General features: G+C 33.8%; 1 protein-coding gene across 1 annotated transcript; it reads left to right on the plus strand.

Annotated features, from left to right (window-relative positions):
• NUF2 (NUF2 component of NDC80 kinetochore complex) lies at positions 1 to 27,276 on the plus strand. The gene is made up of 13 exons (XM_079697312.1): positions 1 to 129; positions 1,329 to 1,403; positions 2,388 to 2,464; positions 2,973 to 3,034; positions 9,605 to 9,702; positions 10,905 to 10,978; positions 12,343 to 12,439; positions 13,326 to 13,388; positions 16,156 to 16,293; positions 18,279 to 18,419; positions 19,418 to 19,593; positions 20,551 to 20,686; positions 26,888 to 27,276. The coding sequence occupies exons 1-13, from the start codon at positions 7 to 9 to the stop codon at positions 27,020 to 27,022; spliced, it is 1,395 nt and encodes a 464-aa protein (XP_079553438.1). The 5' UTR covers positions 1 to 6; the 3' UTR covers positions 27,023 to 27,276.

Here is a 27,276-nt window from a genome sequence, read left to right on the forward strand (position 1 = left end):
CCCAAGATGGAAACTTTGTCTTTCCCCAGATATAATGTAGCTGAAATTGTGGTTCATATTCGAAACAAAATCTTAACAGGAGCTGATGGTAAAAACCTCTCCAAGAATGATCTTTCTCCAAATCCCAAGGTAAAGTGTGGTTGTGTTTGCATGTGGTTAATGCTATTTGAAAAGAAATTAAACTGCTAGGTCTGTAGAATGTGGAGAAAGGCATGTATATTACTATTTGATATAGGCTAGTCATTTTAATCCAGAGAAACTCTCTCTCCTAGTGTAATTTTAAAATAACATTAAGTTTATATGTAGGGCAACTTCTACATTCCCATTAGGAATTCAAATCTTTAATATGGTTGTTTTCTCCCCCCACCCTGAATAAAAAGCTTCTAAACCATAGGCATATTAAAGTATATTAAACTTTTTATTATCGGAGTAGTGGTCTGAGGGTATCATTTATTGGTAAAGCTTGAAGGAACTTAACTCCAAGTCGTTTCCAATCAGAAAAAGTGCTTAGAAACAGTCTTCTTTGGAAGCTTACAGATTAATTTTCTTGCATTATGCCCCAAGGGGGAATTGACTTGTTTTGACAGACACTGTTCTTTATATCTTTAGTTACTAAATGCAAAAAAGAACTATTCATGTGTCACAGAAAATCCCAAAGTCTCCTTCCAGTTTCCTGTGTTCATCTTGAAGTGATAACATAATAAAACCTGGTTTAATGATGTAGAACTTAAACTTTTTGATATTGATGCCTCTTTAATTCTTTAAAATAGAACAAATAATCTCAGAATAAATGAACTTATATATGGATGAGAACAGGTTCTATAAGCCAGCATTTGGGAACCACTGATTTAGAAGATAAAAGTTAAAAATCCCATACTATCCTATTAAATTTATACCTCCTGGATCATAGTAGTCACTTTAACAGCTAAGGCATCTTAACCTTAACATCTGAGGCATCAAACAAGGTTACCCATGTTCTTTTTAAAAAAATACACCCTCATTATTTTTGTCATATGTCTGACAACCTGTTTTGAAAGACTAACCCATCTTCCATTCCCTAATGTGGATAGATTGCCTGGACTGGATTTGAATATACTTGCTAACATTTTGTATATAAGCTTAAACAACTGATCTTATTGACACTTATCACATGTGAGCAAACTGATAAGTGTATAAGGTGTTTTAAAATTTGGAAAAATTAAGAAATATTTCAAGGGGAATGGAGTAATGTTTTCACTCTTTTCTTCTTTGTATCCATTTACTATAATATTGGACAGTAATGGTGATAGTGGTGCAACAGAGTATTAAAAGTTATTTTTCTATTGTAGCCTGAAGTCTTGCATATGATCTACATGAGAGCTTTGCAGATAGTATATGGAATTCGACTGGAGCATTTTTACATGGTGGGTTTAAGATGAGGCAAAATTATGTTTTTTGCTGCATTTCTCGTGCTCACATTGAGTGCTGGTTTTCAGGATGGGAAGTTCTTGACTTTATTTTTAACAAAATCAAGGCTTATTTAAAATTACTGTCACTTACACGGGAATCTTAGGCATAATAATGGCCTATACTGATAGCTTTAGTAAGATGAAAACTATTACTAAAGACCTAAATGACACAAGTTGTTGATGCTATGCAGTTATTGACAGATTTACAGTTTGTCTTCAGAGACTGTAGTAAGCAACAACAAAGTCTTTACAGATACTGTTCTCTTCTCAGGAAGGACTCTCAAATTAGAGTAGGAGATACGCACTAAGATTGAAAATAATTGAAATAAGGCAATTGAGCTTTTAGCATATTAGGTATTTCTAGTAGGAAGATTATTTTTCTTAATCTTTTTTTGCTGTTGTTGTTAAATCATCAGGGCATCATCTGAAGATGTACAAAAATGTAATATCTGTAGAGTCTCACCAATATTATATATTATTTAAAAATCAAAGGGTTTGTCACTTATTTGCTATGAAACCTTGCTAAAGCTTAGTTTCTTTGTCTATAAAATAGGGATAGTACTCTGTCCTACTGTGGTTATAAAAATTAAGAAAGAATATATTGAAAATGCTTAGCATAGTACCTGATATTTAGTAAATGCTAACCATTACCCCTTTATTTATTTTTTTTAACATCTTTATTGGAGTATAACCCCTTTATTTTTTAATTCATTTAAAAAGTCTTTATTGAGCACTGACTGTGAACCTAGCATTATTAATATTAATGGCAACTCTAGTTTTGTGCCAGGATCTGTATTGTTTGCTTGTTTGTTTTAAATTAATGATAATAAGTTAATATATTTTGATTGTAATCTATGATTAAGATTTCTTGAGGTTGAAGATTTTTGTCATTTTGTCTAATCAATGTGTAACTTAGATTTTCTGATTTATTACATTTAGCTGCCAGTGAACTCTGAAGTCATGTATCCACATATAATGGAAGGCTTCTTACCAGTCAGCAATCTGTTTATTCATTTGTGAGTAAAGAGTCATTATTTTCTTAGTCCACATTCGTATTTACATTACATTCAGCTTTCTTAAAGACATGATTTTCTTTGGGAGGGAATTTCTGCCATTTTTCTTTCCACTCCACCCCATAAATTTCCAAAATTGTACACTTTCAGCAAACACAGGTAACTGCCTCCACCTGTGGCACCTTTAGTTCATTCAATGGATGTATTAAGATATTGTGAGTCCAAAATTGTTGGAGTGTTTTGCATTCTTAGAGAGTCCTAGTACCTCAAAGAGTGTGGGTTATTAGAATCTATAATGATACCTTGGTATTACATGAATATTTGTGTAATATACAAAAAAAGTAGATTTCAGTGCTGTAGGATTATATATTGTAGTAGACTTCTGACTTGGTCCTTTGACATTGAGAAATATATCCAGAAATCTTTTTGAAAATAAGATGATTATGCCCTTTGGCTTAGTATGTAATTCACAGTACACTTTTCAATATGCTTGCTCCACTTTATCTTCAAGGGACTCATTTCTGCCCATCTGTCGGGTGAATGACTTCGAGATTGCTGATATTCTATATCCAAGTAAGTGAGAATTTAAAACAATTTTTAACGTTTGGCTTCAATCTAACATTTTACCTTTCCATCAATAAATGTGAAAAAAAAAGAGAAAAGACTTCAAGAAACTTGGATTTAGAAAGTATAACTGATTCTCAAGGATGAATTTTTTTCATATCCTATTATTGGAAATTTTTTCTTTGTAAAGCCACAGAAAAGCTGTTTTTCTGATTAGTTTTTCTTAACTCCTTACATTTGAAAAATGTCCTGTAAATTTGAGAATATGAATACAAATAATATGCAAGCTATGATGTTGCACAGTGTGTTAATTATACCAGTTTTATCAAATGTAGTAATTACTTTTTACCATGAAGAAAGTACCTTTTAGCACTGATAATAGTCATGATATTATATTAAAATGTAAAATTCTCCTAACTTTGTGTCCGTTTATTCATTTGACCCTTTTGTATTTATATATCAGGTTATCTTATGTTGGAAGATATTTGGTGTGCTATTTAAAAATTTGTTTTTTATCCTCTTTTGGATCTCCTCCTTTTTTTGTTGTTTATTGACATATAATTTACATAAAAGTTCACCAATTTTAAATGCATAATTGAATAAATCTTAACAAATATATACAGTTATATAACCAGTGCCACAATCATGACCCCCCAAAGTTCCCTGACATCCCTTTGAAGTCAGTTTCCTTTGGTCACCCCCTTTTACCTGCAATCATTGATCTGCTTTTTATCACTATAATTTTTTGACTTTTCAGAACTTCATGTAAATGAAAGCATATAGTCTTTAGTCTTTTGTGTCTGGCTTCTTTAACTTAGCATAATGCTTTTGAGATTTGTCCATGTTATTGCATTTACTAATACTTTGTTTCTTTTATTTTGGAATAGTAGTGTATCATAAGTATATACCACAATTTGTTTATCCATTGTCCAGTTGATAGACATTTGAATTGTTTCCAGTTTTTGGCCATTGTGAATAAAGTTGCTGTGAACATTAGTGTACAAATCTTTGTATGCACATGTTTTCATTTCTCTGGGTAAACACTAGAAGTAGAAATTCTGGTTCACGTCGTAAGTACATGCTTAACTTTTTAAGAAACTGCCAAACGGTTCTTCAAAGTGGCTGTTTCATGAAGCTAGTGCATTACCACTAGCAATATGTGATAGTTTCAATTGCTACATATCCTCCCTGGACTTGATATTGTAGGTTTTTAATTTGACATGCTAGAGGCTGTCTAGTTGTATCTCATGGTTTTAATTCACATCTCCCTGATGACTAGATAATAATGAGCATATTTTCATATGCTTATTTACTATCCATATGTCTTTGGTGAAGTGTCTATTTGAATCATTTACCTACTTTTTAAAAATTAAATTGAGTTAGAAGGCTTCTTCAGATATTTTGGAAACAAGTAGTTTATCAGGTATGTGTTATAAAAATATCTTCTCTTGGTCTGTTGCTTGCCTTTTTAATTTCATAACTGTGTCTTTTCAAAGCAAAATATATTTCAATTTTGAATATTCTAATTGATCATTATTTTTCTTTTGTCATTCATAAAACTATTTTTTGTGTTCTACCAAGAAATCTTGGCCTCAAGGATTTATTTGGCTAAATTTTATCCTATATTTTGCTGTAAGCATATTGTAGTTTCAGCTATTATCGTTTAATGCCTGAATTTTTGTATATAATCTGAGGCAAAGGTCAAGGTTCATTTTTTTTCCTTTATGCATATGGTTATGAAATTATTCTAGCACCACTCATTGAAAAGATTATCCATTCCCCATTGAATTACCCGGCACTTTGGTCAAAAGTAATTGATTAACCACTGTACATCTATTAGGATGGCAAAAATCTAAAACACTGACAGTACCAAATGCTCATGAGGATATGGAGCAACAGGAACTCTCATTCACTGCTTGTGGGAATGCAAAATGGTATAGTGACCTTGGAAGACACTTTTCAGTTTCTTACAAGACTAAATGTATTCTTACTGTATGATCCAGCAGTCATGCTCCTTGGTGTTTACCCAAACGTGTTGAAAGCTCATGTCCACACAAAAACCTGCAAACAGATATTTGTTGCAGCTTTATTCATAATTGCCAAAATTTAGAAGCATCCAAGATGTCCTTCAGTAGGTGAATGGATGAACTAGTACATCAAGACAGGGGAATATATTCAGTGCTATAAAGAAATGAGCTATCAAGCAATGAAAAGACATGCAGGAATCTTAAATGCATATTACTAAGTGTAATAAATCAATTTGCAAAGGCTATTTACAGTACCATTCCAATTATGACAATCTGGAAAAGGCAAAACTTATGAAGATAGTAAAAAGATCGTTGTTTGCCAGGGACTGTGGGGAGGGAAGAATGGATAGCCAGGGCACAGAGGATTTTTAGGGCAGTGAAACTATTGTGTATGATACTGTAATGATGGATACGTGTAATTATACATTTGTCAAAACCCATAGAATGTGCAACTCTAAGAGTGAACCCTAATGTGAACTACGGTCTTTGGCTGATAATGATGTGTCAGTGTAGGATCATCTTTTGTAACAGATATACCACTCAGGTGGGGGATGTTGATAGTGGAGTAGGCTGTGCGTGTACAGGGACATAGCGTATATGGAAACTACTTTCTGCTCAATTTTTCTGTGAACTAAAGTCCTCTAAGAATTCTGTTTTAAAAAGTCAATGATCATATATATATATGAGTATATTTCTGGCTTCACTCTTTGCTCCATTGATCTATATGTCTGTCTTTACACCAACCATACTACCTTGATTACTTTAGCTCTATAGTAAGTCTTGAAATCAGGCAGTGGAAGTCCTGCAACTTTGTTCACTTTTTCAAAATTGTTTTAGTTATTCTGGTCTTTTGTATTTCCATATAAATTTTAGAATCAGCCTGTAACTTTCAACCCCCCTCCACTCCCCATAGCCTACTGGAATTTTGACTGAGATTACTTTGAATGTATAGTTCATTTGACTGAGATTACTTTGAATGTATAGTTCATTTGGGGGATAATTGACAACTTGATAATATTGGGTCTTCTAATCCATGTGTATATCCCTCCATTTATTTAGGTTGTCTTTTAATTTTTCACAACAATGTTTTATAATTTTCAGAGTACAGGCCATATACATTTTGATAAATTTATCCCTAAGTACTTCAATTTTAAGGGATATTGTAAACTTCTTTTAGTTTAAATTTCTGATTGATTGGTCATTGCTAGTGTAGAGAAACAATTTTTATATATTGACCTTATTTCTAGTAGATTCTTTAAAATAGATTCCTTAGGGTTTTCTACATGGACAATCATATTGTTTGAGAACAAAGACAGTTTTACTTCTTTTCCAGTCTAGATGTATTTTACTTATTTTTCTTTCCTTTTGCAGTGGCTAGGACTTCTAGTGTAATGTTGAATTAAAGTGGTGAGAGCAGGCATCATTGTCTTTTCCTGATCTTGAGGGGAAAGCATTTAGGCTTTCACCAGTAAGTATAATGTTAGTTTTAGGATTTTCTTAGTTTGCCTTTATCAGGGTAAGCAACTTCTATTCCTAGTTTGTTTCGTGAATGGGTGTTGACTTGTTTTAAATTGCTTTTCTGCATCTAGTGAGAAAATCAAGTGGTTTCTCTTTTTCAGTCTAGTGGATTACATTGTTTGATTTTTGAATGTTAAACCAGCTTTGTATTCAGGACGAACCCCATTTGATTATATACATTATGTTTTTTAATATATTGCTGGATTTGATTTGCTAATATTTTGTTGTGTTTTTGTGATGATGTTCATAAGGGCTACTGGTCTGTAATTTTTTTGTAATTTTACTGCAGTGACAGACTTTGGATATCAGGGTATCGCTGGCCTCTTAGGATGAGTTTACAAAGATTCCCTCTTTCATTTCCACGAATAATTTTGTAAAATTTGTGTTATTTCTTCCTTAAATGTTTGGTAGAATTCACCAGTAAATCCATCTGGGACTGGAGTTTTCTCTGTGAGAAGGTTTTAAATTAATTAATAATTCAATTTTTTTTTTAAATAAATAAAGGGCTACCCTGTTTGTTTATTCCCAAAGCTACTGAATAAGCTTTTGTAGGCTACCTTTTTCAGCAAGTTTATCCATTTCATTTAAATGGGCAAATTTATTAACATAAAGTTGCTCCTAATTTTCCCATATCATTTTAATAGTCTTTGGGGTTAGTAGTGATGTCCCATCTCTCATTCTGACATTAGTAATCTGTTTTTTCACTCTTTTATTTTTCCCTGATCAGTCTGGCTAGACGTTTATCAATTTTGTTGAGCTTTTAAAATAACTAGATTTTTGTCTCACTGATTTTTATGTATTTTATTTCTGTTTTCTGTTTTATTGGTTTTTGTGCTATTGCTATTCCTTCTTTTTTCATGCTTGCTTTGGGTTTGCTCTTCTTTTTTTTTTTTTTCTCCTAGTTTTTTAAAGGTTAGAAGCTGAGGCCATCAGTTTGAGATCTTTCTTCTTTCCTAAATAGGTGTTTAGTGCTAATAAATTTCCCTTTAGCCCTGCTTTAGCTGTGTCCCACAGACTGATTATAGATGGTTTTGTGTGTGTGCGCGCATGCGCATGTGTACACGCGCGCATGCACATGTGTACACGCACACATGCCTTTTGGATTATAAATTTAAGCTCATCTTCAGCAAGATAGTCCTGTGCTTCTTTGGCTTCTGGGGTTGAGGCCATATCCCTCCTGAGATATCTTTTGCTTTTGGAAGTTATTCCAGGATTATCATTGGCTAAAGACCACTTTTTATCTTAATTCCTAATTTTGATAGTTCTTGGATCAAATATATACTTTAATTTAAACCAAAAACCCATATGGCAATGGGCCCAAGGTTTAGAATTCTCAGAGGAGACTATTTCCTTACTAGAGACAAGGCTGAGCCACTAGTAACTTTGTCATTTCCCTGCACTGTTATGATAAGTTTTTCTTTCCTTAATCTACCTTTTCTCTAACGATGTAGCCTTTCTAGAGTCCCACATCTAGTAGGTATCTCAGTTCCATTTCCCTGTGTCATGTGAGTCCAAGGCATCATCACCTGTTTCTATATGAAAGTTAATAATCTAAACCACTTGCTTACTCAACCTGGAGTTATTCTCTCTTGGTTCTCCTCATTTCTGGCTGTTTTTTTTTTTCTTTAATAAATTTATTTATTTATTTAATTTTTGGCTGTGTTGGGTCTTCGTTGCTGTGCATGGGCTTTCTCAAGTTGTGGCGAGCGGGGACTACTCTTCGTTGTGGTGCGTGGGATTCTCATTGTGGTGGCTTCTCTTGTGGAGCACAGGCTCTAGGTGCGCGGGCTTCAGTAGTTGCAGCACGCAGGCTCAGTAGTTGTGGCTCGCAGGCTCTAGAGCGCAGGCTCAGTAGTTGTGGCGCACAGGCTTAGTTGCTCCACGGCATGTGGGATCTTCACGGACTAGGGCTCGAACCCGTGTTCCCGGCATTGGCAGGTGGATTCTTAACCACTGCGCCACCAGGGAAGTCCCTGTCTGGCTGTTTTTAATAAGACTCTTTATCACATGTTTTCAGCAATTTGATTATAATGTGCCTTTGGGGATTTTATTTTATTTTATTTTTTTACCCCCACTTAGATTTGCTCACTTCCTTGGATATGTTTATAGTTTCTATCAAATTTGGAGAATATTTAGCTATTTTATAAAAGTTTTTTCTGCCATTCCTTTTTGTAGGACTCCAATTACACATTTGTTATGCTGCTTGATATTGTCCCTCAGTTCATAAGTTCTCTATTCTTTTTTTTCCTCTCTGGCCTTCATTTTAGATAGCTTTTATTGCTATGTCTTCAGTTTCACTAATCCTTTCATCTGTATGTCTAATCTGCTCTTAATCCTATCTAGTGCATTTTTCATTTCAGGTATTTTATTTTTCAATTGTAAAATTTGATTCAGGTTTTCCCTTTCTCTCCTTATAATGCTAATGCTTTTCTCTACCTTCCTGAACAAATGGAATATATTTATAGAATATATTCATAGGCTGAATGAATTCAAAGGCTGAATCAAGAAGATAGAGTTTTTATAAATTCTAGTTGCCTTGGCCTCTTCAGACTCTAAAAATTATAGTTGCTTTGGTCTCTCCAAACTCTAAACTCTATCTTCATGACTCAGCAAAACCCATGAGTTCTGTTTATATTCTACCTCCCTGGGGTACAGCCTGAAAATTCCCTTAAGTGGTGAGCTAGTGCATTCATTAATAGGATTCACCTCATTTACTTCTCTTGTGGATTGCTGTCCTATATTGCTTGTTCAGTGTCTAAAATTTGTTGTTTTATATTTTTTTTCTGGTTTTCTGGTTGTTTAAGATGAGATAGTAAATCTGGTTGGTCTCTTGTTCTTTCATGGTCAAAGTGCTTTTTTTTGGTTAAGATAATTCTGATCATCAAGTTAGAGCAGAAGTTCTTCACTTTGGTTAATTAGCATACACACTTTTTTGTTCTGTAACTATGAATGGAATATATGGTGGAAAAAGGATAAAATTTCACTTTTATATTGTTTCAAAGATTTATTTAAGGAGTCTTTCTTTGTATTTTAGAGGCAAAACGGACAAGTCGGTTTTTAAGTGGCATTATCAACTTTATTCACTTCAGAGAAGCATGCCGTCGGACATACATGGAGTTTCTTTGGCAATATGTAAGATTTAAGTGTATTTTTTGGGTCACATACCAGATCAATAACATCATTTGTGCACCACTAATCTGTTTTGAAATGGTTGTCACAGATACCTAATTGTTTTATGGCCATTAGAATTAAATTTACATATCAATATTATATTCATATGAAATTGCAGATTTTAGTAAGCTGATCTCAGAATGAGATTTTCTTCTATATTTGGTATCATTAGGGAGAAGCTGGGGTTTTTGTTTTAATTTTGTAGCTGAGACTCTTTTTCCTTTATTAGGAAATGTAAGGGAAGAGAATAATGATAACCCATTCCTTTTCTTTGAAGTTTAATAGATAATGTAGTGTTCTTTAAATAATTGAGGTATTTGACGTATATATTTGCTTTCTAAATAATGGCCTAATTAGGTGTTTTGTTCTATTTATCATGCTTACTCAGCATTGCATTATAAGATTCAGTTCAAGTAAGTCACTTTAACAGATAGAAACTCATTTCATTAATAATTTAGGGAATTTGGAAAGATTATGGGTCATCTGTGTGATTTGTTCCCATCTGTCCGCAGTTTGAGGGTACCATACTTTTAGAAAAGCACCGGAGTAACACCAGAGAATTAGGCCTTTAGTGACTGAGCTACATTGATAAATATTTCCTTGTACAAATTATGTTCAGCTTATACCACCTAAACATCACATACTCTCCAAAGTGTACAGATGTATGTGCCAACACATACAAACACACAATTTAGTTTGGCTAATTTCACTACATATTTTTAAGACATGGCTCAGACATCTGTCATTTCTATGAACCCTCTGCGATACGCCTTCCCAGCCATTGCCCAAGTTGGATAGGATGTCATTATAATCAGTTCTATGACAAGTTGTTTTGTAGTTTTATATTCGTTTTTCTGACTCGTCAAGGAGACTGAACTACTTAAGTCGAGGAACTATAAGTTAGTCTTCTTGGGAATTATTCCTGGTACCTAGCACAGGGCCTGACTGTAGTAAGAACTCAACATTTGTGTGTTGAATAAGTAAAGGAATTCCTAAGTCACTTGTCGTAAATGCCTAATTCTTTCTTAAATTTCTTATTTCTCATGGTGAAAGTTGTAGAGTGAGGAAGCATTTTGTAGCCAGTACCGGTAGATATTTTTTTAAACATGTCTCTGATTATGTTGAAAAACACTAATATGAAATTGTTAAAATTGCTTTAATAGAAATCTTCTGTGGACAAAATGCAGCAGTTAAATACTGCACACCAGGAGGCAATAATGAAATTGGAGAGACTTGAGTAAGTAGGAGATTTACAAATAAAATAAATGCAATTTCAAAATGCAAAATGAATATAAGTAGTATTTTACAGTCTACAGTCTACTTCATCTCTTTTATCTTCCTTATTAAATAGCAGAGTGTTTTAAGTTTACCTTTTTTGAAAAAGAAAAACTAGCTTTTCTTCTTTCTAACTTTTAGTGCATAATTTACTCTTTTACTTCTTTTTTGTTGTTAGTGCATCAGCCAGACATGTTTAAAGCCATTAACTTACTCTTCTAAATTATATCTAGTGGTATTTATCTTACATAGGTGAGCAGCAACTGACAGGATTCTCTTTTTTCCTTCAGATCAGTTAATTCTGTTAAAATTTTTATTCCTTCCACAGAGGTTTGCTGTTTTGTTTTGTTTTGTTTTGTTTTGTTTTTTGACTCAAAGGTCAGATAGGAGAAGGAATCATTCAAGGGTTATGATTTCTTGGCTTTATATATATTGATTTTGAACAAAAGGATTTTTTTATCCCTTCTAATATGTTGATGTCTTTGGATTTTTCTGTTTCAGGTGAGAGCTCTTTTTTAGCCTGCCCTGGCATAAATTGCCTTTAGAGACAGCAGCAAGCTGAAAAGACTGGGAGTAGGAGGCAGATATTAAAATTTAACATGGTAAATTCACCATAAACCAAGTCAAAAGAGAAATGACAAACTGGAAGATAATATTTGCAACATATGCAGCAAAGCCTTACTATCTCTAATAACAAAGGCCATGTAATATTCTTAATATACAAAGAACTCCTACAAACTGATAGGAAAAAAGATAATGGAAAAATGGGCAAAGGCTATAAACAGGGAATTTACAGAGGATTAAGTACAGATAGCTAATTAAAAATATGTAAAGATTGTTAAACCCAATAGCAGTCAAGGAAATGAAAATTAAAGTAACAATTCTACACCATGTTTTAAAAACTAAAGTTGAGAACATTCATATGGAAGAGACTGAAACGTGTAAGTGCTATTAGGAAGGATTAGTAGAGCAAAAGAAATGGGTGATACAGGAGAGAGATGTGAAATGAGAGCCAGAGCAGAGGTGGAGGAATCAGCACTAAAATTAGGAGTGGAGTTAGAAAGGGTAGGTATGTATGCAGATGAGTCCACACAGAGATTTGGTGGCAGGAAGTTGAAGGAGCTCATCTGATTTTTATTTTCTCTTTGTAGTAGAGGCCAGCCAGGTCATGGATTTTAAATTACTGTCATTTGGAAGAATGAGAACTCATAAACATGAAAGCAGATAGTTTTTTTCATTTAAGTTATTGGAGGGCAGAGACTGTTTTTGGCCTTTCAAGGTTAAGAACTTGATATATGTTATTTTAATTTATTTTGCTGTGTGCAGTTCTGTTCCAGTTGAAGAGCAAGCAGAGTTCAAGCAGCTTTCAGATGATATTCAGGAGCTGCAGCAATCGCTGAATCAAGAGTTTCGTCAAAAAACGGTATCTGTTGTTGGACACCTTAAACTTTTTTAAAGTTTTTTTGTAGATGTGGAGGAGCTAAGATCACATTGCTTTCAGTTACTAAAGAAATGGGGTATATCGCTGTGTCCATTTGTGCACCTTATAACAGATACATACTTCTGTTGTCCAGGTCAAACCATGATTATTTATTGATGTTGTCAAAGGTATATGCTATCTTGATTAGAATTTTTTAAGATTTTTCTGTGTCTAAATCTGATGTTTCCAAACTGTGTGCTGAGGCGCCCTGGATACTGCAGCAAACCCTCAAGGGTGCTTCAGGATATTTTAAATTTTAAAGGGAAACAACATTCAGCATCAGTCATACACTGCTTGAACTTTTCTAGCTCAAGGTAGTTCACAGTTTCAACATGAACTCACGTTACCTTCCTTTCGTATCTTTGTGAACATGGGTTTTTGGCTTTTGCCATGATAAAAAGCAAGTGCTATGTGAAAATCATCGTGCAACAAGAAATAAGAATTGTCTGTGTCCAATGATTATAAGATGTGTGAATTTGTGCAGTGCCCAATTTTTGCAGTACACACATCCAATTTGGAAATAGTTGTGGCTGTTTAAGAATAAAATAAAAATAATATTTTTCTTTCAATTTGTATGTATTACTTTTTCAAAGGGCTACTAAGTTATCAGGACATAAATACTTATTCAGATATTTGGATTTAACTACTTAATAAAGGAACTGTTAGGTGTTTCTTTTGGCTTTAGGGTCATAATGAACAGAAAGTTTGAGATTATCTTGTCTAATCATTTAATTCCTCTCCTTTCTTACTTTTATTTTATTAAAAAGCATTGACTAAATTTAAATCTGTTTTGAATCATTATAAAGCAGTTGTTTGCTTCTTTCCCTAGATAGTGCTGCAAGAGGGAAATTCACAAAAGAAGTCAGATATTTCAGAGAAAACCAAGCGTTTGGTAAGCATCTTTTCATTTAACTAGCATTTAAGGTTTGAATCTTTTGTTTGGAGGAGTGTTTTAACTGTGCGTTATTATTGTTAAATGTTTCTCTCTTTTTCCCTTAAAGTGAAACTAATTTAACTTTTTCCAATTTAAATATAATAGATGACTATTGTTTTAAAAAATATGGAAACACAAAAATGTATGACAGAAGTGAAAATCACCTGAAAGCTCACCACTCAATCAGATACATGTCATAGATTACATTTCTCTGTGCAAATATACACATATATATGTAATTCTACATAAATGATATTACACTCTACACATCTCAAACCTGCTTTTTTTTCATTTTACAATATAGTGTAAATAGTTATCACGTCAATATATAGCCTCATTATTTTAATAACTGCATATAGTTGTGCATTCTATATATATACCTTAATGTAGATTGTTTTAGTGTCCTATTGATAGACATTCGCATTGCTTCTAATTTTTTTGCTATTGAACAATAGCACATGTGTGTTACACACCTACACATGTACCTGTATATTTGTGCACCAGGCTGCTTTTTATCATACAGTAGATTCCTAAATGTAGGATTTCTGGGTTAAAGGGAATCACACTTAAATTTGGCCCACATTGCCAAACTGACTTCTAAAAAGATATCAATTTGCACTTCTACCAGTAGAATATGAGAGTATTCTTTTCCCTACATTGTTGTCAAAAGTGGATGTTTTTACTTTTATTTTCTTTTTATCTTTGTCATTCTTATAGGGGAAAAAAAACACCTCATTTTAATTTTGATTTTTTTTTTTTTTTTTAGTGACTTAGACCACCATTCAGTGATTTGTTGTTATTTGTTGCTTTGTGAACTACCTGTTTATGTTCCTTGTTTATTTCATTTTTTTTTAAAGTCCATGAATTAGGGGTATTAACTCTATTTGTCTTTCAAATTCATCATTTTCTCCTATTGGCAGGTTTATGTACTTATGTAGTGAAATTGATAGATACAGTGTTCTACATTTGGGTTTAACTCTGTACATAGAAAGGCCTATCTTATTCCTCATTTTTTAATCCCATATTTTCTCTTGTACTTTTATTATTTCCCTATTATTTTTTCTTTGTTTTTTTAAATAAATTTATTTATTTTTGGCCGCGTTGGGTCTTTGTTGCTGCATGTGGGCTTTTCTCTAGTTGCAACGAGCGGGAGGCTACTCTTCATTGTGGTGCGCAGGCTTCTCATTGCTGTGGCTTCTCTTGTTCTGGAGCATGGGCTCTAGGCGTGCAGGCTTCAGTAGTTGTGGCTTGCAGGCTCTAGAGCGCAGGCTCTGTAGTTGTGGCGCACGGGCCCAGTTGCTCCGCGGCATGTGGGATCTTCCCAGACCAGGGCTCGAACCCATGTCCCCTGCGTTGGTAGGCAGATTCTTAACCACTGTGCCACCAGAGAAGTCCCCCTATTATTTTAATGTTTATACTCTATAGCTATCTGAAATTTACTTTGGTATAATATATTCCTTATTTTTCTGTCACTTCTATTGGCAGATGTTTTCATCAGAGTAGTATTGACTATGGTTCAATTTTATTATTCATTTCTCTCTGTCCCATTTAAATCTGTATTAAAACAAAATCACTTTGTAGTTAAAATAGCAAATTTGGGCTTTTTGTAAAGGGAAGAAAATTGATGAAAGTCAATGCTAATGTAAGGAAAATGATCTCTAATTTTGTAGGGCGTTAAAAGAGTAGATAATGTGGTGGTGTGCTAAATTCTAAGAATAAAGTAAATAATATTGTTTCAAGCATTCAGTTTTGGCCTCTGAGTTAGTTGATGAAAAGATAAGAACTTTAAAAAATTTTTTAGTTAGAAATAATTGAGGCAAATTATACAAGCTGTATAGTAATACATTCCTATTGTAAAATACTCAGATAACACACATGTGTGTATATATATAGAGAGAGAGAGGGAGAGAGAGAGAGAAATGAAAGGCTCTCTTCTCTCTACCAACTGTACCTAGAGGTTACACTTTTCCAGTCCTTTTTCTGTGCCATTACATGCACAGATATAGGTGTATATAGTCATTTGTTGCTGTTTTGTTGTTCTGTTTTCATAGGGATGGATTTGTGTTATACAAGAGAATTCTCAGATACCCTTCATCTTAATTCCCCAAATGGTTTGAAATTCAGGAGAAAGAAATTTGTTTTAGTTTAGTAACTGTGTAGTGAGTACCTTCTCAGTGCTATTACTTTCACTGGGTTCTGGGAAAGCAAAGATAACTGTTCACAATCCCAGTTTGCTCATTTAATTCAGAAACACATATTAAATACATAGTTATAGTATCACATGTACAATAACTGTTTATAGAAGGTATACAGAGGAAGTAGGAACAGGATTTTCAAGGATTAATAGAAACTCACTTGCAGTACAGGAATGGGATGATGGTACTCAGGAGGACCATACTATGAGAGAGAGATCACTTATAATTGTCCAGACATAAGACCGACTATATTACCAGACTGTAGAGTGTAGTAGGAAGCTGGTGAAAGATGACACTGGAAAGGAGAGTAAGAGTTACATAATGAAAGATCTTGAATGGTGTGTTAGGGAGCCTGATCTTTGGCCTGAAGACAGATGTGAGCAATCAAGCAGGGGAGTGATGTGGTCAAAATTTAACTTAACCCCCACTACAACAAACACAGACCCATTTCTTTGTTCTTTTCCATTACTGTAGTGGCTAATCACCAGTTTTATTATTATATCTAACATATAAAAATGTTTTCTCAACAGAATGAACTAAAATTGTCAGTGGTTTCTTTGAAAGAAGTTCAAGAGAGTTTGAAAACAAAAATTGTAGATTCTCCAGAGAAGCTTAAGAATTATAAAGAAAAAATGAAAGATACAGTCCAGAAGCTTAAGAATTCCAGAGTGAGTTTCCTTTTTATTTTAATGCTTTTCTCTTTTTCTTTTTAGCAACTCTTGTTTGTTTGTTAATTTTCTAATTTCCAGATTATCTATACATCTCTTCTTCTTAGGCTTTTTGCCCTTGTCTTTAATTTTTAGCTCTTCTCTAAAATGGATGTAGGAAAAGAAGTATAATTTCAAGACATTTGTTTAATTATGCAACAAATTTTTGAGGCTTTTGCCCTGGGTGATCAAAACAGAAATGACCTGTCCTCATGAGACTTAGTTACTTTATCTTAAGTGAGAAAGGTGTTAAACAATTTTAAAATCAGTTATATAATTATAAATTATAATATGTATTATGAAAAAGTATAGGGTGTAGTATATGGGAACTCTCTGTACCTTCTGCTTAATTTTGCTATGTACCTAAAACTGCTCTAAAAATTAAAGTCTATTTTTTAAAAAGCACCAAAAAGAGAAACAAACAAATAAAAAATAGGATAGGGTGCTTCAAAATAACATAATGAGAGTAACCTAGTTTAGTATTGTGGAAATCAACAGGTGAAGGTGGGAAGGAATGGAAATTTATGTTGACATCTGAAGGATGAACAGAGGTTATATTAATAAATTGATATTGGAAGAGCATTCAAGGCAGAGGGAACAGCATATGCAAATTCTATGAGGTAGTAGTAGAGAGTAAGTTATATTCAAGGAAGAAAGCATGATGTATAAGAAGGAGAATGGCATGAGATGATGATGGAAAAATGGGCAACGGGCAGATTATTCAGGGTGCTGGATTTTACCTTAAGAGCAAGGGCAAACCACTGGCTAGTTTAAAAGGGGAGTGTTGGAACATGGTTTAAGTTTAAAAAGATTATGGGTTACTCTGGGAGATGGATTGAGATATGTGGGACAAAAGTAGAAGTGGGCACACAATTTAGCATCCTTTATGAGGAAAGGTTTTTAAACTGTTAATTAAAAAGAACATTTCTGGTTTATCTCTGAATTTGTTATTCAAGTCATTCCTGATAATTGAGAATTATCACATGGGAGTAGACAAAGATTACTAGAACAGAAATGAGAGCTCAGAAATAGATCTGAGTATTTATGAGATCGATTTATTTAATAAGCAATTTTGATTCAATTGGCAGTTCAGCTAGATGAAAAGCAAGTTGGGTCTATACCTTGCACCATTTACAAAAATAATTTTTAATTGGATTGAAAATTTAACAAGTTTAGAAATTTTAGGAGAACACTTGTATTATCTTGGACTGGGATAGAGTTTTTAAATTAAGATTGGAAACTCAAAAGCTATAGAGAAAAGTAGACGTGTGGAACATATATATAGTGCATATGACAGGTAAAGGGATTATATCCATGATACGCAAAGACACAAAAGAGTACAAATTAGTAGGAAAAAGACAACTTAATGGAAAAATGAGCTGGAATATGATTAAGCATTTCACTGAAGACAAAATCCAACTGGTTTATAAAGTGGGAGGAGAGATAGACTAGTGGGGAAAGGAAAGAAGCCTTTGTATTGTTGCAGTGCTTGTGGTAAACATATACTCATTTCCTAATTTTAGAAGAAGAATTAATCTTTTTGAAAGAATTAGCTGTAGTAATAGTTATTATACAAATGAATAGGACGATTATAATTGGTAATATAATTGCCCAGGAATAATCAGGAGTAGTTTGAGTATTAGCAGAAATGAACTCTTTTAAAATCATTATGAATAACCTTTGGAAGGCACTTCAATGAGTGATTTAGTAAAATTATGGTAGTTTTTCTTTGTTCAAGGATATTTGGCAATTAGGAAGCATAATTATATGTGCTTAGACACATGTCAGTAATAGTGCTTTGTTACTGACCTAGAAACTTAATTGTTCTCTGCTCTTTAGCTTTCAGTATCAAGTACAGAAATTATTTAAGAGCAAACAAATTGACGTTACTTCAGTTTCATAAAGGAGAGTGCCAACCTGGTTTCTATGTTTTTTTTCTTTCAAAGCAAGAAGTGATGGAAAAGTATGAAATCTATCGAGACTCTGTTGACTGCCTGCCTTCATGTCAGCTGGAGGTGCAGCTATATCAAAAGAAAATACAGGACCTTGCAGATAATAGGGAAAAATTAACCACTATCTTAAAGGAGGTTTGTATTGTATGCAGTTTTTATGTCTTTATTATGTAATAGTTCACTGTAGTCCCTTGAATTTGCTTTTACCTTCTGTTGCTATTTTCCTACAGAAAAGCTGGGTCATTCTACATTATAATAGATGTGGCAATGTGTGCTCAAGGATAAAACACTGTTCTTTTTAAACATAGCAATAGTAGACCCATTTTAACCTTCAGGTGAAATGAATAATAAATTAATTAACATAGCATATTACCATGTATATTTTGGAAAAAAGTAATGGAATTTTAAACTTGTTCTGACAGTTGGAAATGATCTTCTAATCAATAAAGTCCCAACTTACTGCCTAACACTGTAGCTAGGATCTATAAAGAGATTTAAAGTTTATGACACAGACCCTGCCCTGAGTGAAGATGGACAGCTAAGGCCAACGTTTTTAAGTTTCTTAGGCTAGAAACTTGAAAATCCTTTTCACTTCATTGTCCTAATCCAGACTGTCCCCAGGATCACTGACATAGCATTTAATGAAAGATTTCTTTCTTGAGGGAAAAAGGGGTTGAAAGGTGAGTAGCCTGAGATATTCTTTCCCAGTTACACACTTCCCTTATCTCCCATCAAGAGTCAGCACAAAAAAGGATTGAGATCCACTGCTTTTGTTTCTAGGGTCTACTCTTTCCTCTTTATTCCTGCTACCTTAGTTCAGACCCACCCTCACCCCCTCAACTTGGCTTGTTGGCTGATCTTATTACTGTGTTCCTCTATTCCAATCCTTGCTGATAAAATGACATGATAAATAACACCTCTCTAGGTGTCAGGTTCTTTCTCAGTATCCCTAGTGCCTTCCTGTTGTCTGTTTTGTTCAGTCTGCATTCTTGTGCTGGGCTTTCAGTGTTTAAACAGTTTTATCACATTTTAAAATTGTATTTTATTCCAGCTCATCCTAGAAATTAGTCCTTCATTTTATTTGTATATCCTAATTGGTTGTATTGACTTTAAATACATCTCATAAAATACAGAGCCTGAACTTGGAGGACAAAATTGAGAGTGATGAGTCAGAACTGAAGAAATTGAAGACTGAAGAAAATTCCTTTAAAAGACTGATGATTGTGAAGAAGGAAAAACTTGCCACAACACAGTTCAGAATAAATAAGAAGCATGAGGATGTCAAGCAGTACAAACGCACCGTGATTGAGTATGAACTTATTTTAAATTTAATGTATTAGAAAGTAATTAGAAAAACCTAATTTACTTTTCCCCTAAGATTCCAAATCTCCTATAATTTCAAAAAGGTATTCCACTGTTAGGTGACTAAAACAGATGAGTTAATTATGAATCTCATAATGTTGCTATATCTAGATTTAGAGATGTTTTAGGTACTAGTTTTTTTTTTTTCTTTTCCTGATATCACAATTCCAAATCCTTTGCACAATTCTTCAAAAGGGTTCTGGTGCTACTGCTTATTTCAGTGCACTTTAGAGACAGTGGTCTAGAGTTGTAGTAGAGTGCATCAACTGGTTCATTTTATTGTCCAGCTGGTCTGTAACATAGCATATTTTGAGAAAAAGTCTTATTTTTTTATTCATATATGAAGTAGTACTTTGCTAAGCATTTTGTCATGTCCGTCGTCATCGTTGTTGTTGGCCAATATGTTTGGGTGTTTTATTGGTAGAGTCTTCTTCCCATCAGTTCCAAAAATGTGTTTTTAGAATAAATGCCCCAGATATGTCTATGAGATGACACTATTTCAGCCTCTGAAAGGTGTATTAGGATGGTCTGAAGATTTCCTTTGCTCTCCTCATGCAGATGAAGCAAAAGGGCAGAACCTGAGGGTTTTAATTTGTTGCCACATGCCTTGCAGGAAAGTTGTGTTGATTCGCACTCCTAACACCAGTACATGAGTGAGCACAACTGGGGAGATGTGACTTAAGATCTCCATGTTAAATAACAGCTTTGTGTGGAAGAGCTTACTTTATGCCATGACCTGAATATAGCGCCACCCTGCGATTCTTATGTTTGCTTTTGTATCTTGAGAAGAGTTTTAGGTGTGTCAGTCAAATACAGTCTCTTTGGAATCACAATTAGAGTTAAATGCTTGACTGTTTAGATGCTTAAGAGGGATTATAATTTAGCTGTCTCTATTTTTCTTCAGAGATTGCAATAAAGTTCAAGAAAAAAGAGGTGCTGTCTATGAGCGAGTAACCACAATTAATCAAGAAATCCAAAAAATTAAATTTGGAATTCAACAACTAAAAGATGCTGCTGAAAGGGAGAAACTGAAGTCTCAGGTGAGTCTATGTTCATAAGAAATTAATTTCAGATAATGTCACAAGTTTAAAATGTAAATTATGTCATCCTCATTTTGAAGATTTTGTCAGTTCTCCAGAGTAGAAATTGACCCCTCAGGTCTGTTGCTTTTATTTCCATTTATAGCACCTTTTCCATTACCCTGGGATAGTTTGCATGTATGTCTCCTCATACCTTTTTTTTCCTTGCCTTTTTTCCCTGTTAGCACCTAGAATCGTGCTTTGCAATACGAGTAGGTGCTCCATAAAGGTTCTGAATTTTTTTGATACATAAATTTAGATGGTGATTTAAAGTAGTCTTCTAAAAAATTTTTGCATTTTTTCCTGATAAAAGGATCTCAGAAGTATTTCTTATCATCAGTATTAAATGTATTTGAGTTGTTACCGGTATTTTGAGTTCTTTTTTTAATGATAACTTTATCATAATTACCTAAAGTTACTCTGCTTGTTTCAAGTGTATTTATTTTATTGTTTCATAAACAGTCTCAAGTTTAATGTGGACAGGCATCTTGTCTTCTACATTTTTATCTTCCAAAATGTCAGTATAGTGCCAAACATAATATGTTTATTATGTTTATTTCTCTTTTTTTTGTTGACTGCCAAAGACCCAAAAAAGTAGTCTATTCCTGCTACCTTTATCACATCTCATTCTATCCTTAACCTTTAAAGTTTGTCCAGTGTCCTCAAGATTGTCCCAAACTGCTCTACCAGAAGTCACTAAAAACAGCCCTTTATCATGTAAAATCCCTTGGCCTCTTTTTTCTCATTCTTCATCTTGCCTACATTAATATTTTATCCTAAACCTCTGAAACCTGAAAGATATTTAAACATGCTATCATTACCTTTCACCATTCACATTTAATTTGCAAGGATTCTTAATACTAAAAGAACCACAGTAGGCAATCCCCTCTTGTTCTCAGGAACTTTTTTATCCTCTGAAATATTAGATTGTTAGCTCGTACACATGTAAGTGTATATATACATAGTGAGGATTGTCTCAAGGCTACTTTGAAAGGAAGGAAAGAAAGAAAGGAATGGAAGAAAGAAAAAGAAAATGGCTGGGTTTCCCCTCCCATGGTCTGTCCAGTACACTGTCCTGATTTTTTCTATTCTTCCTTTTCTTTCTACATTCCAACTACTATTTTTTTTTTCTGCCCTTTAACTGGATATCTACCAAGCCTTTGGCCCTCTGTTTATCTCTAGAATGGGGGTTAGAAAGACCTTAGGAGATATTTAATCCTACTTCTTAACTAAATCAAATGAGCAGATATTTATTTGTTATCACATGGTCAGATACAATTAATAAACCAGTTGCTAATGTAAGTACCTTTTGTCTATAGGTCATAAAAGGTGCCCGTGCCTGCCTTAAATTCCTTTTAGTTTTGTGCATCTATGTCTTGCCAATAACATTTTAAGTTTCTCAACAACAGCAGTCTTATTTTTTACCTTAGTATGTCATGTCAAACCATGCCTAGAATGCTGCCTTATATGTAGTATGCTTTCCATAAATATTTGTAAAATTGGAAAGCCATCTAGCATGCTGTTTCTTAAAATTAACCATGTAGTAGAAGTCAACGATGAATTTAAAGATGAGCAACCCCCCACCAAAATATATTGAATTAGAATTACCAGCACTGGGGCCCATGAGCCTAAAGTTTTTCGCATGGCTCTTGAGAACCACTGATGTGTTCTGCTTCATTGTTTTCAATATTATAAAGCTCATCACTACCCAAGCTGTTCTACTAGGACAGCTATAGTTATTAAAATGTTACTTCTTATTTTGAGTTTAAAAATTTTCATTTCTGTACTCTAGTGAACCAAGAGCACCTCTCTGGAACAAATCTGTATCCTCTTCTACTGAATAAAACTGTACTTAAGACATTTGAGGGTAAAGATCATGGGTTCTTTCAGCCTTCTCATCCAGGTTTATTAGCCCTAGTTTTCCAGCCATTCTTTATATAGTTTAATTTTCAGATTCATTATTCTGTTTACTGTCCTCTCTACTCTGTTTCCTGCTTTTTTTATTCTGTTTAAAATGTAGAACCCAGTACTAAACATAGTCTTCCAAGTAATGGTGTGACCAGCCCCAGAGCACAAGGCTGCTGTTAATGAAGCATAATACTGGGTTGGATTTTTAGCAGCAGCATCTTGCCCTTGGCTCATATTGTGCTTGTGATCAATTAAAGGACCTCTGTCTTTTTCATATGAGGTTCTGCCAACTTAAAATTTTTTCACCACACTTCAATGCAACTATTTTTTTGAAATTTTAATTCTGGATTTTACTGTTATTTATTTTAGGTTTCATGTTATTTATTTCCACCTAGATTTCCAAAATTTCGAGGTCAGTTTAAATCTATGTATCATTCACATTAACTATTTCTTGTGGCTTAGCATCACCTACAAATTTGACCAGCATGCCTTTTGCTCCAGGGGAGATAAATGTTGAGTAGAACTGGGCCCTTTGCTGGGTTGTATTTCTTCCTTCAGAATGGCATAGAACTATTGATCAAAACTTTGGATACAGTTGTTCAACTTGCTAAGTTGTTCTAACCATACCTTTACCCAGACAACACTGTGATATCCATTTGTTCCAAAATAGCTTGGGAGAGTCTCTAAGTCCCCTGGTGAAATCAAGATATATTTTGTCAAAGAACCCTCTTTAGCTTACTTCATAATCATCTTTCATGAAAAGGAAAGAAGGATCTGTTAAGATTGCCAAACTGTTCTTTGTGTAATTCTGTTGGACCCTAATGATCATCATATCCTTTTTTCCGCTAAATATTCTTTTCCATAGATATTTCATCTCTTCTAGTTTCAATCATCATCTTTATTTAGATAGCTTTCAAAAATCTGTTTCCTGTTCTGTCTACCTCAACTCTACTCCTTATTTTAGCTGCCTCATGGATATTTTCAATGGATTAGCTTATCACAACAAAAATAAACAATTATTAAATTACATTCAACATCTTTAGTGTCTTTCCTCTTCCTCACTTTCTCCTTCCCGCTCTGTCTCTCTCTCTTTCCCCTTCCCTTTTCCTTTCTCTTTCACTTAGTTTCTTCATATTCTTCAGCGGCATCATCATTTTCAAAATATCACAAAGAATTGCAATTTTGCATTTTTTTTAGATAATCCTGATATCCAATCACCAAGATAATGTCATTGATACTGTTCATAACAACCCCTTTCTAATCATACTTCTATCACATAATTTTCTAATACTCAAGATTTCCAGCAAAAACTGGCTAAATTTCTTCCTTGACTTAAGATTCTCCTGCATCAAATCTGCCCTGAATCCTAAGTATTACCAAATTTAACCTGCTAAAATATCACTCTTATTACTACACTTTCTCATTTAAAACAGGAACTCCCTGTTTTCCTGTAGTTATTCATGCATTTAGTCAGTCATTCAACAAATGGTCTATGCACCTACTAGGTGCCAGCCTTTATATTTGATTCAGGGAGTAAGTATGAACAAGGAAGGCATGATCCCTACCTTCTAGGATTTTTAAAGTTTTGTATCTAAGCTAATCATTTTCTTTGTTTAAGGTTTAATGGAAAGTGTATTCTCAATATAACTTTCTCTGGCTCCTTTCAGATATCTTTGATTTCTCTCCTTCTCAAATACTATAGCATTTTTAGTCTATTCTGATCTGTGCTGTCCAATGGGATAGCTACTAGCAACATGTCGCTATTTACATTTACTTTTAAATTAATTAAAATGAAATAAAATTTAAAATTTAGTTCCTTGTTTATACCAGCTATATTTTAAGTGCTCAGTATCCAGTCTGGTCTGGATTGTATGTTTTTTTAGGGTAGAGAGCATAACTGCATGTTCCATTGTACTGTTGTACTATTTACAGTGCTACTTGTAGAAGGTACTCAGTAATATATTGGTTGATGAATTAATACATACTTGGTGGGTAAATGGCTACACTGGCCATAAAAGTCCATGGATATTATGTCATCTTGAATTTCTCTGATTTGAAAAGTGAGATAATTACCTAGACCAATGCTGTCCAAAGAACTTACTGCTAGGAATGTTCTGTACTGCTCAGTACGGTAGCCATTAGGTACATGTAGCTACTGAGCACTTGAAGTGTGGCTAGTGCAACTGAGGAACATGTAGCTGTTTAAATGTAAATTTAAATAATCACGTGTCCCTAGTGGTTGTCATGTTAGGCACTGTAGAACTAGAGTTTGAGTTTAAAAATATTTTAACTTCAGCCAAGCTATCACAGTAAGACTTACTTATTATGTGAATGAATATGATAAAGTTCCACTTGGATACAGAATTTAATTGGAAATTGAAATATGTAGCTTTTGTGAGGGCTGTGATCTATTGCTATTAATATCCTGTGAGGGTTGGCTTAGAACTTCAAATGTTTGTTTGCTTCTATGGATGTGCCAGTGGAATTGGGCTTTAATGTTTCATTCATTTATTGTGGCTCTACCTGTAGGATTTTGTTCCTCCTTGAGAATATAGGTGTTCTCAGGAGAAAATTGTTCCTCTGAGCGTGTTGAAATGGTTGGTTCAGATATTTGCAGATTGTATATCTTTATTTAACCACACTTCATTTTAATAGTTTCTAATGAGTAATGTCTTTCTACCAAATTTATTCAGCTTTCTTTTTGGAATGAATAAATACATATCTCTATAGAGCCAGGAAATTAAATTGATCTGTAGCTGCTGAAATGTGCTGATTTTTTTAAAACGGTGTTTACATAAGATAGCAACTAATTCACCTTATTTTTCCTACAAGATTTAAGAAATAAAGGTATCAAAAACTTTTGATTTATTTTCCTAATGATTAATATTCCATCATAGTTGTAGTAATTTGATGCCTGATTTAGATCTTGGGAATCTAAATACCCTCTTCTATTTTTGTATTAGGATTTAATAATGATCTATGTTTAGATTTGGGGAAAATGTTTAGCCTTAAGCATCTATTTATATTCGCTTAATCTAGAGCAGTAGTTCTCAAACTTACATAGGTGGCAGTCTCTGGAAATAGTGTTGTTCTTTTTTGGAACATTTTGAATCCATACTATATTAAATTATAATCTATATAATTTGCTCAAAATCTGACAGTATCTACACTAGAATTTAAACTAAGATAAATAGTGGCCAAACTATGGGTTTAAGAAAAGTTTAATGGGAGCAGCACTTAAAATTGAGAACATTTATACCCATTATACCCATTTATTGCTTTTTCCTTCCATTGGAAAAGGCCTGCTGTTTTATTTCAGTGGTGAAACACCTTTTATAATCTTTCAGAATACTATTTTTTCTTGTATCAAGGTTTGAGAATTGTTTTGTTTAAGAAAAATCAATAATAAACGGATCAAAATTACACTTGATGAGTATGAGATAGAATAAAATGTATGCAAAGTGGTTCATTTATTATTTTATTCAGTCTATAGAAATTGTTTTGTAATTTTTTCTTAATTCTTAACACATCCATATAGGTTTGTATGAAAACTCACGATTGCTTATAGTAGGACTGCCTGATCAGTTTGTTAAAACAATTCTAAAAGGTATTCCTATATTTCTCAGTCCTGTAGATTACTTATTAAATCTGTTTACATATCATTTAAATAATGATCAGGGTCAAGTGCAGAGTACAGTAATCTAGGTATTTGCCAAGTAAACGTGAAAAGCTCCAAAGTAAAAATTTTTCTTTGGGCTTCCCTGATGGCGCAGTGGTTGAGAGTCCGCCTGCCGATTCAGGGGACACTGTTTCGTGCCCCAGTCCGGGAAGATCCCACATGCCGCGGAGCGGCTGGGCTGGGCCCGTGCGCCAGGGCCGCTGAGCCTGCGCGTCCGGAGCCTGTGCTCCGCAACGGGAGAGGCCACAACAGTGAGAGGCCCGAGTACTGCAAAAACAAACAAACAAACAAAAAACAAAAAAAAATTTTTCTTTGATGATTAAAAATATGTTCCTAATGTCTTGGAATTCAAGCCATTGTTAATGTCTCTGCTTTGTTCTTTCTAAGTAGCTGAGTTTCTGATGCATCGGCACAGCTTAATAAGAGTAGGCATACGAGTGTGTACATGTGCATAAGGTACTTTAGACTTTAAAATATTATTAATAAATATGAACGAGACTTGGAATTCTTGTAACTCATTTTTAGTTTAGGTCATTGCATGGAATAATTCTTATTATATTTCATTTTCTACTTAGGAAATATTTCTCAGCTTGAAAGCTGCTTTGGAGAAATACCATGAAGGCATTGAAAAGGCAACAGAGGACTGTCATACTAAAATAGATGAGAAAACAGCTGAACTGAAGAAAAAGATGTTCAAAATGTCAACCTGATTAACAAAATTACACGTCTTTTTGTAAATAGCTTGCCAATTTTTAATTTTATATTCAGAAAGGGAATAGTTAAATTGAAGTTAATGGAAGTATCAAAAGTACCAAATAATGTTGGCTCAGTTATTTTTTATATACTCTCATAGGTTATTATTTTGTAAGATAATGCATTTAATGTAGACTTTTATGAACTTAAAATTAAAATGGCTTGTGCAGCCATTCATGTCTCTACTCTGCTCCTTGTTGTAAGTGGTGGT

This window comes from Hyperoodon ampullatus (assembly GCF_949752795.1).
Source record: "Hyperoodon ampullatus genome assembly, chromosome: 2".
NCBI classification, from domain to species: Eukaryota; Metazoa; Chordata; class Mammalia; order Artiodactyla; family Ziphiidae; genus Hyperoodon; species Hyperoodon ampullatus.